At 37.5% G+C, this 17,546-nt stretch overlaps 1 protein-coding gene across 1 annotated transcript in view; it reads left to right on the top strand.

The window, feature by feature from the left end:
• Window positions 1–515: 515 nt before the first annotated feature.
• Window positions 516–17,546, top strand: part of ZNF385D (zinc finger protein 385D) — a 739,643-nt gene continuing 722,612 nt past the window's right edge. Inside the window, exon 1 of the mRNA XM_036267087.1 lies at window positions 516–621. Within this exon, the coding sequence (XP_036122980.1) occupies window positions 516–621 (106 nt within the window). The remainder of the gene's footprint in view (window positions 622–17,546) is intronic.

Here is a 17,546-nt window from a genome sequence, read left to right as displayed (position 1 = left end):
TGTTAAAAGGGGGAGGCATTTTGTTAGGCGATTGTACCGAAAAGGAGGTAAAGCACAGGAAAGCCCCTTCCTGCGCCCTTTGAAGCAGCTCCCTGGCGCTCATTTCCAACATCTCTAGTTTCTGGCTGCATTTCTCCTCCTCGCATTTTCCCTCAACACCCATGACTGACTCAGTCCGGTAAAGCTAGTTCCTTGCCTCGGGCTTTCTTCCTCCTCCTCAGCCCTCGCCCTCTCCCTGGGCTCCGGTCCGGCTCCTCCCTTCCTCCGAGGCTCGCACCTCTCCCCGGCGTGCACCTGAGCTGGCGCGGCGGGACCTTGCGGAGCCCCAGGGGCGCGGAGGAGGCAGGGGCGCGCGGCTGCCAACTCCAGCGGGCGCCCGAGGGACAGTGCGCCAGCGCTTCAGGGACCATTCTGGGCGGCACTGCTCACGCTTCGCAGCGACCACCGCCTAGGCGGCTGCGGGCGGTCAGCAGGGTGCCCCCAGGGACGGCCAGCCCGGCTGCAGCGCCTCCTGGATGCCAGGGCCAGGGCGCCAGGCGGCAGCCAGCAGGAGGATGAAGGGCTCGGTGGGAGGAAGGAGAGAAAAGCTACTGGGGGCGCCGAAAGCTCAGCCCAGCCAAGGTAAGTTGAGTGGAAAATCGGAGTCCAGGCTGGGTTCGGGCGGTGGAGTTGGCTAGGGTGCCCAGTACCACTCTGGGGTTGCGCCCTTGCGGGATGGGGAGCGCGCGTGGAGTGGGCATTTGTTCCTCGGGATCCAGGATTACCCCCATCCCCAAAGCCTGCCCAGTCCTTCCGCACCCCTCCTGCTGGGGGGCTGGCGCCTGTGTGTAGCATGCAGAGCGGGGGTCTCGGACACCACGTGCTGCAGAGGACCAAGGGGCCGCGGAGGCAGCAGCCTGGGTGACAGGGTCAGCCTGGCTCTGGCGGGCGCCTAGGGCTGGGCCACCAAGGGTGGACGTCCTGCTGCTCAGTTCCTATTGGTGTGTGCGGGCTGCGCTCCCTGCTCGGGAAACCTGGCAAAGTTGTTGGGATAAGAAAGCACAACTGGGCTAGCTTTGTGATTGCCTTCTCATTTTCTTCCTTTCTTTCTTCTTTTTATTTTATTATTATTGCGATTTTAATTTCTCGTCGGAATGTACACACTTTGAGGACAGGGTGAGAAGCTACTGAGTTATAGGAAGCCTAGCTCTAGGAATCACATGGACATTCAGGGTGGGTTTGGGAGGCTAACGGTAGACCAGTGCTCCTGAATCCCATCGCCCTCCAGGTCCCGAGACCCACCCAGTTAGAACACAGAGCACAGGGACTGGTACTTTGCCAGCACTTGCGTTTCAGAAGTTTGATTGTGGGTGCGAATTGGAGTCAGAGGAAATCCACTACCCTAATATGGCGTCACCCCTGAAATGCCCAGTTCTCTGTCTGTCCCCCTACAACTCAGACTCACAGCATCATGCAGTTCTGGTGGCTGTGTTTATGTCTGCTTTAGCCTGAGCTGCGGCCAAAAAAACACGTGATGCGATGTTCTGGGTGTTTGGGTCTCTCCAAATTCTGGAACCTTGAATGACTTCGAAGACTACCCTGTGTTCTGTAGGTGTAACTAAGAACCCTTGCTTGAGCTGCCGCTTTTCTGTGCCGTTCTGGTGGTGTTTCTGGGGATGTGTCGGGGAAATTTTTCTTTCTTCTCTTGAGGCTGTTAGCTAGTTAGTCTGTTAAATGATTCTTTCATGTGTCCACTCCATTCTGGTTCACCGTGTTCCCTGAAATTGACTGCAAAGGTGTATCTCCCTCTGGGTTTCATGCCACCCTTGCCCTGGACTGAGTAGTAATTCAGTCACTTTACTGTGGTCCCTCAGCATGAAAGGCAAATATGGGTCATTTCAAATTATGTAGATTGATGCAGCACGGCGTGTCTGGGGTTTGCTGCAATTTCTTCATATTTCCTTCCAGATGTATCTCAGAAAATTAACTTGGGCACTCTATTCATGGAGCTAAAATATAGACTGGGGGAATAGACAAGCATCTTGAGTTAATGTGTTATCATAGGTTTAAGTGAATTAAGAGTAGGATGCACTCTGAGTTTGGAGAAAGGGACCTGAGCCAACATTTGGTACTTCTGGACTATTTTTGTTCTATTACAAAGTGGCTGAAGGACTTTTGGGGTCATTTAACAACAACAACAGCAACAACAGAATAGTAATAATAGAACATCGAATATGTTTTCCATTCACTGCACACCATTCAACACGTCAAGGGCTTTACAGCCTCTGCAAATGCATTACAACCCCAAGAAGGCAACAACCTTACCTTCCCCATTTTGTGGACAAGGAAAAGAAAGCTTCAGAAATGTTAAATTTGAAAAAAGTTCCAGAGTCGGTGTCTTGGAGACCGAGCTTACTGGAGTCCAAAATCAGTTTTGTTAACCACGACACCACCTCTTTGAGCCTCATTTGAAAAGTGGGAGGATGACCTCCCTAAGTCCCAAGTCTCATAAAAAATGAGGACAGTGATGATGCTATCATAGACTGATTCATCCACAACTCTTTCAGATGTTTAATTTAACAGAAATGTAGAACTTGAGACTTGGATTCAAGTAGAAATTGTGTGGCATTTATGTAATTTGGCTTGCTGACTCGAGAGAGGGCTAAATGCTGAGGTCTTGGTGCTCCCCTTGACATAACATTCCTTCCTCGAGTCTGTTTATTGTAAATCAATACTACCGTACTATAGCCATGCTCTTAACAATGTGTGATTTATGACATCAGGTGTGCCTGGTGCTAACATCAGTTTTGTATGACCCTAGAGAGTTATTCTGAGTTCTACCTGGACACTTTCATATTTTAGCCAGCCTATAATTAATGCTCAGATTCTAACAAGATGTTGGATTGCTATTAAGAGATACTAGCAGCTTGTTTTAAATTTTTCTTTTTATTTTCAACACTATTTTCAACACAATTACACCCCCTGCTGTGATTTGCTATTCACTAGGTGCATCAAAAGTTCAATAATAAAGAAAATGTTTGTAATTCAACAAATATAGTGTTTCATCTATAATAACAACTCCAGCTAAAATATTCATGTCTAATTTAGGACTTATTTTATTTGAAATTTAATTAAGATGTTTCATATCTTATTGCTGAGTGCATGTGAGTAAGCTGCGTGTACATTTTCCATGATTTTCTTGCAATCTCCTACTTTATAAATCCATTGCGCGTGAATTCTTCAGATCTGTGATATTAGAACTTTTCTAAATATTTTGAGATTTTTAAAACTAAGAGCAAGAACAGCAAATAAGATGCATTTGTTATATTTCTATACAAGTTGTAATTATGCTTATTTTGGGAATAGTGATATACTTTAAGTCACAGATCTGATTTGCCTGCACATGAATGGAATTGTCAAATAAAAACATATAAATCCATTAGGGCACTAATGATATTAATATCTAAGATGTGGGAGCAGCTTTTGGAATATAGGAGATACTTTGAGAAGTTAAAGATATTTTACTATGTTTCATTGTAATTGCAACTATTTTATTATTTTCAAATAAAACTACCTTTCTCTGTCCCATTAAACTAATATTTGTTGCCATGATTTTTCTTTTGTGTTAGGATTAAATTGTGTGTGTGTGTGTGTGTGTGTGTGTGTGTGTGTTTAGTAGTAATTAGCACTGCATGAAGTAGAAATTTTGTTTCTTCTCTTGATATAGTTGAAATCTTTAAAAAACATATTTTACCTATCTACAAGAAACAGTACATTTCTGAATATGTAAGGGTTTTGGCAAAAATGTAAAAATAACATAGAGGTTTTGTTTATTTTTTGGAAGCAGATAATTAAGTTGTTATAGTAGCTAACTTTTAATTTTAGTAGTGAAATATTAAACTAATTATAAACTTCAATTTTTGAAAAGTATCTTATGACAGTGGGAGTCTTATAAATGGGTTAACCTTATAGTCAAAGGAACATATTTTCTACTCTGTTTTAGAAATTTTCTAAATTTCACATTTTCACTATGGGACTAATACTTTATTTGATATCACTTGGTGATTTGAACAACCAGATCATTGGAAAGCAATTTAAACTGAATGTCTGAGTCACGTTTATATTGTAGATTGAAGAAACTAATATTGGGGAAGGATTTGTAATTTAGAATATTTCAAGTGTTTAGAACTCAATGTGGTAGCACTTCTTCGTTTTTTGACAAAGTTTCCAAAGTGGAAGTTTGAACAAATAAAAGCCTTTGGGTTGAACATCAGGCAAGCACTTAAATAGCCTCTTCAGGAAATCTGGATCAGCTCAAACAGAATAGATTCCTGAAATTTGTTAGTGAAATCAATCTTTTCAACAAGTGGATAGCACATTGCAGGCCATTTAAAAAATTCTACTCCATTAAAAATGTATTAATATGTATCTTCTAGGGCCTGATAAAATTAGCAATGACTCCCCTTTCTGGAGTAACCCAGCCTTAACTTTTGGGTTTTTTTTAATCACAAAGAGAGAAAAATTTAAGGATATCTAGAGGCAGAGATGCCTCATTTTTATTCACAGTCTTTATCTCATTGTTAATGTGATTTTAATTATATCCAGATAATTCTCTATCCCTTTTCATATTTATCCAGATTAAGGATGGTTTTCAAAGAAACTAAACCAATTGATGAACCTGTAGAAAATACTAGAATACAGGTCTAGATTGGGATAGACCACTTTATGACTTGATTGCTTATAGTGTCATTCAACCAAATCTTTAATTTTGTGTCTATTTGGAACACAAAGGGGTAGTTCTGCATAATCTATTTATGGAATTATATCTATCAAAATGAGCAAGCATGCGGTACTTCTAAAGCATGCGGTCTTTTAAGTGAGAAGCTTGCTGTAGACTTCATACTTTCTTTCCATGCAGTTAGGTAGCCCATCTTCCAGCAAACTGTACTGATCATGACATATCTTCATTACCCATTAAACCTATCTGTCTCCATGAGAAGAAAAAATATTATTACAGTGCAGCGTTGGATGGATCCATTTGAGGACTTTCCAAAGGGTTTTTCATAATACGGGATCAGATGTTCTCGGCTTAGTTCTGTGTGGGGGGGATCTTGACATGTATTCTGTTTTTATATCTGAAGAATTATTTGCTGCTATTTTAATAACATATTATTAAAATTATTAAAGATTTCTTTTTATTTAACAATTTCTCATCTACCCTCAAATAAAATGAAAGAAAAATAAATGAAATGTTTCTGTAATATCTTTACTTTGCTTTTACTTAAACACATGAAAAATCTAGGTTTTAAAACTGCATTTGTTGAGAACAACTTCTAGAAGTTAGCTTCAGTGTACTAAATCTATCCAGATCACCTAGAATTTAAAGAATAAAAGATTGTAGGTACTGGATTGATTTCTCAGGGGGTCAAAATTTTACATTCATAGTAAAATTTGACATTAAAGTCATAGGGACAAATAGTCACTTAATATGGTGTAGTGTTTAAGAGTGTGAACTAAAGCATTAGGAGGCCTGGGTTTGAATCCTTGCTCTGTGCCTAATCAACTGAGGATTTAGTAAGCTTATTATACATGTCTTGCCTCAGTATTCTCATCCATAAAATGGTGATACTAAATGACCTATCTCATGGGTTGATTGAAGACTTATGAAGATAGTACGTATCTGTAAAGTGCTTCAAATAGTGTTGAATACAAAGTGAATATGCCATAGATGTTAGCTATTTTTAATCATCATTATGTATTAGTTTCCTTTGACTACTGAGCCAAATAATCACAAACTCGGTAGTTTAACATAACAGAAATGTATTCTGTCACAGTGCTGAAGATCAGTGTCAGCTGGGCTGAAAATCAAGGTATCAGCAAGGTTGTGTTCCCTCAGGAGACCCTAGGACAGAATCTGTATCTTACCTCTTGCAGGTCCTGGTGGTTATGGGTGTTTTGTGGTTTGTGGCCACATCCCTCCAGTCTCTGCCTTTGTCTTCCCAATGTCTTCTCCTCTGTGAGTCTAATCTCCCTCTGCTTTTCTCTTATAAGGACATTTGTGATTGTAGTTAGGGTCTACCCTTATAATCCAGGATAATCTTCAATTTTAAGATCCTAAATTTAATCACATCTGCAAAGACTTTTCCCAAATAAGGTCATATTTATAGGTTCTGTACTGGGGTGGGGGTGGTGGGGAGAAGGCTATGCATGTTACTTTGCCTACCACAATCATCATCCTCATGTATTTTTTACTCTAGATGTATGAAAATATTGAAGAACCAATGTAACTAAATTGTGAAAAAGGCAGAAAGGACCAGACATTTCATATATTTTTCAAGTACATTGTCTTCTGTTCAAATTTTGAGCATATTTTGGATCCGTGACTTCAGAACAATTAATTATTTTCTGTTCACTTTACTTGAACATAATACAGTCAGTAAATATTTAAGACGTGGTTCCTGTGTGCTTATAGAGTGATAGTGCTAAGGATATCAATGTTGTCAGGAAAAGTAACACTCAGAGTGAGCTCAGAGTGTTTGTGTATAAATAAAAGTACTACCCTAGACAGCTTCTCCCTTTTCATGAGCAGCTTTGTTGAGCATAGTTGGTTTTTCATGTTTAACCTCAAAATTTCAGGAGCAAAGAATTTCTATTAAATTAATTTTAGAGATAAGGAACTGAGTCAAGAAATATACATATAGACAGCTAGGAAGAGACACTTTTTCAGCTCTGTTCCTTCTGGTTATATTTTATAGGCCTTGAAAGTAAGTAAAGATACAAGAGTAAATGTAGCACTGGCCAGTTTGGTTCAGCTGTTGGAGCGTTGGCCTGCGGACCAGAGAGTCCTGGGTTTGGTTCCCGCTAGGGGCACGTACCCCCCCCAAAAAAAAAAAAAAAAAAGCAAACGTAACAAAATAAATAAAAATGAATTTTCAGGATGATAAACCACATAATGTAATTGACTAGAAATATCAACTAATGAGATAATCTGGTTGACTGGACTTTTTGTTTAACTGGTAAGTTCAGAACCTTTCCTTGGATATGTTTATTTGTACGTTTATTTATTTACTTTTTTCTAAAATGGAATATGTTGATTTTCTGGCCTTAGTAAATAGATACTAATCAATTATTTACTCTTTATCTAATTTTTCCCACCTTTTAAATTGTAGTAAAGTATACACCTAATATTAAATTTACCATCTTAACCATTTTTAAGTGTACATTTAAGTGGCATTAAATAAATTCATATAGCTGTACAACCATCACCACCACACATTTCCAGATGTCTTTTCTTATTGCAAAACTATAACTCTATACTCATTCAATGATAACTTTCATTCACCTTTCCCCCGACTCCTGTCAACCACCATTCTACTTTCTGTCTCTATAACTTTGAGTATCTAGTACCTCATATAAGTGGATTCATACAATATTTGTCTTTTGTGATTGGTTTATTTCACTTAGCATAGTATCCTCAAGGTTCATGTCAGAATTTCCTTTTTAATTACTGGCATAATTCTATTGACTTACTTAATCATAAATTATGTCTGATGCCAATGTATTCTTCTTTGACTCTTCGTAAGTAAAATAATCATAACAAGTTAACCTGAATAGATGATACAGGGAAATTTTTTAAAAAATGTTTTCTCCTTTTGATTATAAATTAAAATATCTTTTCAATTTAAATTTTCCAAAGTTGAAGAGAACCCTGGTTGGTTTTTCTCAGTAGTTGCAGTGGTTCTCAACCTTCCTAATGCCATGACCCTTAATACAGTTCCTCACGTTGTGGTGACCCCCAACCATAAAATTATATTTGTTGCTACTTCATAACTGTAATTTGCTACTGTTTTGTCTTAGGCGACCCCCAAAGGGGTTGCAACTCAAAGGTTGAGAACCACTGGGGAGCATTGGCCTGCAGACCAAAGGGTTGTGTGTTCAATTGCCAGTCAAGTGCACATACCTGGGTTGCAGATTTGATCCCTGGCCCTGGTCATGGTCATTCAGGAGGCAACCAATCTAGGTCTATCTCTCTGTCTCTGTCTCTCTCTCTCCCGTTCTCTCTCTCCCTCCCTCCTCCCTCTCTCACACTATATCTAAAAAAATCAATGGAAAAATATCCTTGGGTAAGGATTAACAACAATAAAAAATGGTTGAAGAGAAACCACTCATGACTATGAGGAAGTCAAACAAAGAATTCCTTTATTAAAAGATTGCCTTTAACAAGAGTAAAGTTTCCCTAATAAGGATTTTTTATTATGAGTAAGAAAATTTGAGAAAAAATAATATTCAGGATAGAAAAGATAGTCATTACCAATGATGAAAGTCACATTTCTATGTCTATTTAGAGCAAAACTGTTTTTTGTTTGTTTTTATTTAAATCCTCACCCAAGGATATGTTTATATTGATTTTAAAGAAAGAGGAAGGGGGAGGGGGAGAAACACCAGTGGCTTGTCTCCTGTATGTACCTTGACTCAGGGATTGAACTGAAACCTGGGTATGTGCCCTGGCTGGGAATCTAACCCGCGACCTTTCAGTGTAAGAGATGACACTCCAACCAACTGAGCCACAGTGGTTAGTGCTAGAGCAAAACTGTTTCTGTCTTTTCCTCTTAATGCACATCATAAAATATTACATTGAAATACTTTTTCAAAGAATTAAAAAAGATGACCTGTAACTTCTCATTTTGTTTCTTCCCACAAATTAGATAGATAGGTGTTACTATTAGCTACATGTACATTTATTTTAAAGATAAAGAAGCAAAACTAAGGAGGGTCAAGTAATTTTGCCAAGCCAAGTAGCTTCTAAGTGATACAGTTGGACCATGCAGTAACCTTGCCTGACTCAAAGCCTGTTTCCTTTTCTTTCCACATACACAGGGAAATAGCTTCTGTTAAGTTTATCAGACATTGGACTGTTTTACCAGGGGGCAGTGATAGTATATGAATGGAATGGAGACGAGAATAATCAATAAACGACAGTATTAAGGGAACACTAATGAAACATGAATTTGAAAATTGCTCCAAAATGTACTCTGATAGAGACTTTATAACCACATCCAGATTTGATATGAAGATAAACTAATTTTATGCAAATGCTAAAGTGACTTTAACAGTTATCTTATATACCTTACTGTGGTCTTAAGGAAGATTGTCAGCACCATTAATAGGTTTCTAAACTGATTAGGCTAATTTGATGCTCCAAAAGGCATCTTCCTATAAATTAAAGCTGCCTAACATTTTGATTATAGCACATTGCTTGCTTTCCATGCCCAAGTTTAAAAGTTTCCAGTCTCTGCATTTCTGTGCTTTCCCAGTTGTTGGCGTTCCATTTGGTCTTGCCACATCAGAACAATGAATCATCTTGTCCATTAGCTGAGTTTGGAAATTCTGTTCTATTCAATGAATTTGTTTCCCCCTCATCCCTTTGCTTATTTGAAACCTGACAACTTAACTATTTTTCCAAATGTGTTTGTGATGCAGCATCAACTAGTTTTGTTTTGAGTAGCAGAAAGCTATATACGTGTTTTTTTTATCCTTATAAGTCAAATGGAATATTTTAATAATCGACATTGTGTATTTCAGAATAATAAAAGGTATTTTATTATTTTAAGGTATTAATAGCTGGTGATCTCTGGAGGGGCAGCATGATCAAATAGTATTAGAAGACTCTCAATTTTTATAACCTGAAGGAAACAGAAATGTGCCAACTGAGTGATCACCCTGATTATTAGAGTCTCATAGGAATACACAGTTATTCATTTTTATGTAATGAATTCCCACTAATGGAGAGCCAAACCGCTAAAGTTGGAGTGTTGTGTCTTTGTTTCTAACAGTTAAAGCAGGAGGTGAGCAGAGGGCACACCGCGAGACAGTGCATGCCGACACGTGCCTCCTGCTCTCCAGCGAATAGAGCCCTGGCATTTGTTCCATTGTGAGAGAATTCTTAAGGCTTTATGTCATCGCTTTGTCATTTGAAACAACAATACATGTTGAAGATAGCTCTTACAGAAGTGTCAATCGATAGAGTCTAATCAATGATGATAGTAACAAGTTATTGAAATTTGGTTGACTGTCATGTGTGGAGAGAACACAGTGAAGTATGCCCTGTTGGATACTGCCGAGCTCCGTGTTTGTTGTGTCTGGAACCAGCCTTACAGTGCTGATTCCACTAATATGGCTGAGTGTACATGGGAGAGTAACAGTGTGTGTCTACAGACTAACGTAGTTTGGAAGTCACTGAGCGGCTAGTTTGAGGATGGCTTGCATACTTTTGTGGGAAATCATAAAAGTAGTTTGGTCTATAAGAAAATGACCAGGCTAAAAGCATTGCTTTTAGTCTAGGGAAAACTTATTTAGTTCTTGCTTTATTAGTCTTAAAATTTTTCAGAAAATGGAAGAATTTGTAAGAGTTCAACTGGAAATACTTTCCAAGATGACAATGGAAATGTCACCAAAGAGGATCTTCTTCTTATTATTTTTTTTTATTGAATAATTTTTGTTACAAATGATTCTCCTTTTTTCCCCCACTGATTCCCCCCTCCCCCTTCCCTCCCTGCCCCTTCCCCAGATCTTCTTAAATCTAGTGAGGTGGCTGTGACTTTAATAATCACCGGAGCCCCAGCCTCATCGAGTCACATTGTTGGCAGCTCTTTGTCCTACCATCCCGGTACAAATGGGGCCCCACAAAGAATTTTGAAAATGTAACTCTACATTAAAAATACCTTTTTATTGAACATTTTGCTGCTTTTAAATATATCTAATTCTGTCTCATAACCTCTGTAAAAATATTAATCATATGACCAAGGGACATACACGATATTGTGCATTTGTTTGTTTACATGCAATTCATAACTAGTTTCCTTGCCAGAGAGACATTCACTGTCTCCGCAGGGCATCGGTTCCCATCCTTTCTACTGGCATTCCCTTTGTCCTCTCAAACTGAGTTCTTCATTTCGTCCCTCAGTTCCATACCACTTCTTGAGGAGACTCTTTCTTTCCATACCAACGCTGTTTGTACTACTTCTATACGTTTAAACAGCAGAAACTTATCTTGACTTACCATGTTTTGCAATGATTGCCTTGTTGTCATCATTTATAGTTATAAGGAACTTTAAAAGGCCCTGTACTTAGTATCATAATATTTCATTTTGAGGTCTCCCTATGGCTGAGACCAACCCTACATTTCATCACTATACCCTAGGTAGCAAAGTATCTGCAAATAGCCAAGAAGAATTTAGCTTTTTTTTTTTTGGCAAAATTCTGTTTATTTTATTTTTTTCTTCCTTTAAAAGGCTAATACCAGCTTATTTTTAAGGAGGTTTTGCATACTATAAGATAGAAAAATCTCTTGGAATTTGCAAATATATATATTTGAATCAATTTCCAGCCTTCTGCTAGCATTGTCCAATGAGAGTAGATTTAAAATGTCCACTGATAGAAGTCATTTCACAGTTACATGTTTATTTTGCTCCCAATTATTAAATCAGAATGGTCAACCATAGCTTTAGATCTTTTGGTACAGAGAGTCAAGCATTACACTCATTGCTGGATGTCAGAAAGCGGTAATCTGCTTGCATTTCCTGGGTTCTGGACCTGGCTATGTAAACAGATGGCTAGTGAAATCATGATATTGAGCCATGAATCATATAGATAGTTCTTAGAACTGTGCAGATGAGTGGTTACTTTTGCCATATAAAATTTAAACTTCAACTGGACATCCATTCTTAATGCTTCTCAGTCATTCTTCCAAACCCCATTAACCTCCTTTCCTGTGAGGGGCATTCTGAATTTTGTTGTGCATTTCAAGTCTTTGTCCAATGCCTGCTCCTACATTCAGAATATTATCTGGCTTCTGCTTCTCAGATGAAATAAGGACTATTAGACAGGCACATCTTCAGCTGTTCCTTCTTCCATTACCAGTCATCACTTTATTAATAACCATCCTGATTCACATCTCTATCTCCAAAGGACTGCTGTCCCAAATCCCACTTATCTATTTTATGACCCTACTTCCTCCTGGTGGCTCTTAAATATTTCATCAATTACTCATCCTCTTAAAACTTCATTCTTTCCTTCCATCTGTTTTCCCTCCAGACCTGCTGTACTCTCCATTCTATATAGAATAAGTTCTTTTAATTTGTTCTCATAAATCTCTCCTTGGAATCATTGTCAGTCTTTTGGAAAGGGCGTCTCCATAAATTTGCTTCATTTTCTCACCTCAATTTGCCATATTTCTGAGATACTTTTGAATGATTACATATGAACTTTAAGTCAAATCCAAAGGTCTCTTTTCAGTATTACTTCTTCTTGAAATGCTAAAATAGATCACACTGCTGCCTATCCTTGTTATTCATTCAACAAATACTTATTGAGTGCCCAATGGAAATATGGTTAAGATTCAACATTTTCTTTCTAGGAACTAAAGTGAGCTGGGAAAGGAGGAAATAAATAATTTAAAATAGAACATATGAAATGCTTAGTGTAATTAGATCTGTTTATAATATTTCTTATTTTTGTCTTTCCAGTCATTTGGAAAGATTGCAATTCTCCATCCCCACCCCACCCCGAAGTAAGGTTATGACATGTTATTTACTGTGGCCATGAAAATGCAAAAGGAAATGCTATGTCATTTTCTGAAAGGAGTTTTACAGCTGGTGTGTTTTGTTAGGATCCTTTCCCCTGTCACAGAGACTGACTGTTTTAGATGGTAGAGGATTTAATAGCTTGTGACCCTGAGTGAGGGTAACTTGGAACAGAGGACCTGCTGACTTGAATGAACAAGTAGCATGAGCAAGACGTAAATCTTTGTTTCTTTAAGTCATTTAGATTGTTAGGAGTTTGTTACTGCAGCAAAACCTAGCATGTCCTGACTGACACAGTGCTAAAGGAAATGTAAAGAAAGTGCTTTGAAAATATAACTCTGCACTTTGAAGCATTTATATTTTCACTTTCTAGCTTCCTACTAGAGTTTTCAAACTGGATGTTCCAAAGTCACCTTAAGCTCACCATATTAAAAAAATCTTAAAAATATAAAAGTAGTTGCTAGGCAATAAATGATTGAATTAAGCTACCTTGCATGTAATTGAGAAGTAGTAAAGGGTCTGTGAGAAAATCAAATAACAACCAACTATATATATTTCTTAACACACTTGTTATTGTAATTCATTGCTACTCTGAAGTTTGTTTTTCTTCTCTACAAACTTCTGGAAACTTAGAAATATTTCAAGTTCACTTAGAGATTTGGGGATAATGATATGCTTTGGTCTATTTTTCTTCCTATCTGAAAGCTTTATTGTGTCAAGACTGGAAAAGTACTGTGTAATTATGTGTATGAACTTCTGGATCATCTCAATGATGGAATTTTCTTTTTATGTGCTAATGCTTATTCCTGCACTTCTCATATAATTAATATGCTCACAATAACTTCGGTTCTATTGTAACTTGCTATCTAATTTTCTGTACATATCGAAGAGAGGGCATTGTCTGGATAGTAAATGTTTTGCTCACTTAATAGCAGTCTGATTTTGTTACTACTCTTACCTCTTGTTCTTGCTATTTTATATCATCTTTTTTCTCTTAAATATTTCACTAAAGACTTACCTTACAGTATGTTCAATTACATATAATTTAGGATAACTTTGAATGGACTAAACTCAGAAATACCCAATTAGAATGGCCTTATCTCTGATATATGCTCCTATATGTCCTATATTCCTCTCTCTATGTCTCTTAAAAAATTAAACCATAACAGTCCTACCTATCAATTTAATATATCTAAGTTTTATACTTACAACCATACATTACATTCCCTTGAAATCTTAGCTAGAAGGATCAGTTGGGAAACAGCATGCTAGTGTTCAAGGCGTGCTGGAATCTCACTAAAACAGGAGTTTCTGTGGTCATGAGAAAAGGACACAGCTGTGTTTAGCCCCTTTTTCCTTTTCCTCCTCTCTCCACTCCTCTTAAACCTGACCTTCCTATCTGCCCCCACCTCCAAACCCCATTTAAAACTTTTTCTGTGAGAAATGAATGTGATACTAAAAGAAAAATCACAAAAAGATAACACTCAAAACAACGGTGTAACTAAAATTTTACATTCTGTATCCATCAAAATATACCTCCTGTACCTTTTGCTGTTTCTCGTGATTACCATTTTACAAATGCTCAATATTAAAGCAAATCAGGGTATCTGTGATGTATAAATGCAGTTGCTCTGGTTATATAGCATTTGCATGGTTTGACTGCTTGAGTTCCATCTCAAGCTAGTGATGGGAACTCCAAGTAATTGAATCTCAAGCTGCTTAAAGCATTCACACGTGCCTACACAGACCACATGCATATATGAATTAAGAGTTTTTATTATTTCACATGTTTCTTATATGATTGTTTTTTGGAAGGAAGTCAGATGTATTTGTGACCTATATGTAGAAAAGTGAAATACTACTTAAATGATAACATAAGAATTTACTGAATTATGTGTCTGTCTGTGTTTTTATTTTGTTTTGTTTTTGTTTTTTTAATATTTTTTAAAATATCTTTTATTTATTGATTTTAGAGAGAAAGGAAGGGAGAGGGAGAGAGATAGAAAGAAACATCAATGAGTGACAACATTGATTGGCCACCTCCTGCATTTCCCCCCACTGGGGATTGGGGCCACAACCTGGGCATTTGCCCTGACCCAGAATCGAACCAGTGACCTCTCAGTGATCTCTTGGTGCATGGGTCGATGCTCAACCAGTGAGCCACACCAGTCGGGCTGTGTCTGTTTGTTTTAATACAGTTTTTCATGTATTGTAGTTTCTCTTTCATGATTTAAAATTATGTTGTTCTTTGTCAATAGGATCTATTATTATTTTTTATTCATTTATTTATTTTTAAATATGTTTTTATTTATTTTTTAGAGAGAGTAAGGGAGAGAGATAGAAACATCCATATGAGAGAGAAACATGCCTACTGCACGCCCCCTTCTGGGGATCGTGCCCACAACTCTGGCATGTGCCCTGATCAGGATTCAAACCCGGATCTCTCGGTCCATGGGACAACACTTAATCTACTGAGCCACACAAGCTGGGCAATAGGATCTATTTTTAAGTTTGTGATATGGTTGTATACTGTGTATGCTAAAAATCCTTTATTTGTTCCTTGGGTCAAGGACCAATCATTATTATTTTCTTACACTCTACAGATGATTCAAAGTCATAATACATTTTAATTTGCTTCATATTTTATTATGATATTCTTAAGGGTATAAAAATTTTTCCTGGTAATTTTTTGTTGTTGTTGTTGTTTTTAATAGAGAAGCTTCTGGTTCATCATCTTGCTAACATTGTCCAGCTTCGTACTTTGTTGGAATCCATTCAAGACCACTTCTTTAACTTTTTATGAAGCTCACTGGCTTCTTAGTCTCAGTTGCTTTCTAGACCCTTAAACAGCTGCCACTTTGAGATTTTATTTCATTTTTGTATGTTCCTATTTTCTACTATTTTATGTCTGATACCATCATTTTCCTGATTCTTACTGTTATTTTACTGGAATACATAACAAGCAACTATGTTAGAAGGGATGTGTGTGTGTGATGTAAAGTATATCTGAGTTTTTACAAAAGACTTGACAACATATATCCAAAGCTTTAAAAATATGTATATCATTTGATAAAGCAAACAAACATATGGGAATTTTTTTTTAATTTTATTTTTTATCCTCACCCGAGGACGTTTTCACATTTATCTTCAGACAGATTGGGAGGGAGAGAGGGGGATGAGAGAGAGAAACATCAATGAGAGAGAGACACATCGAGTGGTTGTCCCAACATGACCCCAACTGCAACTGAGGTACGTGCCCTTAGCGGGAACCGAACCCGGGACTCTTTGGTCCTCAGGCCGACGTTCTAACCTCTGAGCCAAACCGGCCAGGGAGGGAATTTCTTTTAAAATGCATTTATTTAATAAAAATATTACAATACCTATAAAGATTTAATGATATTATCATAGTTTCACTTTTTTTTTTAGCAAGATAAGGCAGATTATAAAAAGAACATCAGAATACACTCCAGAAATACAATGGGATACAGGAGGTAGCCCAAACTCATCTATTGACATTGAATTATACTCACTACATTGTAAGTAAATAAAAGGAATTGTAATCAAATGTAGATTCAAGTTTCTATTGAATTGTACCAGTACATCTGTAGCATAAAGGATATAGGCAGTGCTGTTCAGCAGAGCTTTCTGTGATGAGGGTAATGTTCTACACCTGTTTTGTCCAACATAGTAGCCACTTGTTAATCATGGCTATTGAGCTTTTTTTTTTTATCCTCACCCAAGGACATTTTTTTTTTTTTTTTATCTTCAGATAAAGCGGGAGGGAGAGAGGGAAGAAGAAAGAGAGAGAAATATCTTATGCGAGAGAGATACACCGAGAGACTGCCACCCACATGACCCCAGCCAGGGCCGGGGACAAATTGCAACCAAGTTACGTGCCCTTAGTGGGAACTGAACCCAGGACTCTCTGGTCCATGGGCCGATGCTCTAACCGCTGACCAGAACCAGCCAGGGAATGGCTACAGAGCATTTGAAATGTTAGCATGACTAAGAAACTGAATTTTTAATTTTGTTTAACTTAAAATAACTACAATACCATATCGAATAGCATAGGTATAGAAAACTAGTGTGTTCCAAAGATCTAATGGTGATTGTTTCTAGTAGGGAGTCATTGACCACAGGTTTCCCTTATAGTTTTTGTTCTCATTTACATGTTTAAATAAAATTTATGATAAAAACAATAAAGGAAGCATCATTTTGAAGAAAATGTGCCTGATAGGTATTGTTACCTTTCAAAACCACGTATCTAAATCATTATTTTAAGGTTTTAATATATTAAAAAATTGTTCATTTTCTTCATATCAACATTTCTGTCATCTTTCAGAAATAATTAAATGTTTATAAAGGAGTTGCCTGTGTCTCTTGGATTAAGTTTGTGTTTTTAAGAACAAAAAAGAAATGTTTTTAGTAATAGGAACAACAGCAGCAAACATTTATTAAACCTTACTAAGCGCCAGGTACTGCGTTACCTGGACTAACAACTTAACCCTTAATGCATGTATTTGGAATGTGTAGTGATGCTGTCTCTGCCTTACAGATGAAGAAACTGAGGCACAGATAATCTAAATAGGTTACTTAATATTACTTAGCTAGAAAATAGGGGTGTGGAGAAGGAGAATCTGGCTTTCAAACCCAGGCAATACAAAAGATATGTAATCAGCATAACTGTGTGTTATTACTCCTATTTGGTAAAGAGGGTACTAGTGAGAAGCAGGTGGAGTATTAGATTAAACAGGGTTATGTTCTAGACAATCAAGAAAGAATATAAAACTGCAAATTTGTACTTCTTAATCACGGGGAAGGAAAGTACATAGGGAATATAAGTCAATAATATTGTCAAAACTATATATGGTGCCAGGTGGACACTAGACTTATTGGGGAAACACTTTGTAAGTTATATAAATGTCTAACCGCTATGCTGCATACCTGGACCTAATATAATATGGAATATAAACTATAATTGAAAAA

The sequence above is a fragment of the Molossus molossus genome, unplaced genomic scaffold (genome assembly GCF_014108415.1).
Source record: "Molossus molossus isolate mMolMol1 unplaced genomic scaffold, mMolMol1.p scaffold_m16_p_18, whole genome shotgun sequence".
Classification (NCBI taxonomy): Eukaryota; Metazoa; Chordata; class Mammalia; order Chiroptera; family Molossidae; genus Molossus; species Molossus molossus.
Note: the sequence above shows the minus strand (reverse complement) of the source record. Positions and strands in the feature narration are given on the sequence as shown.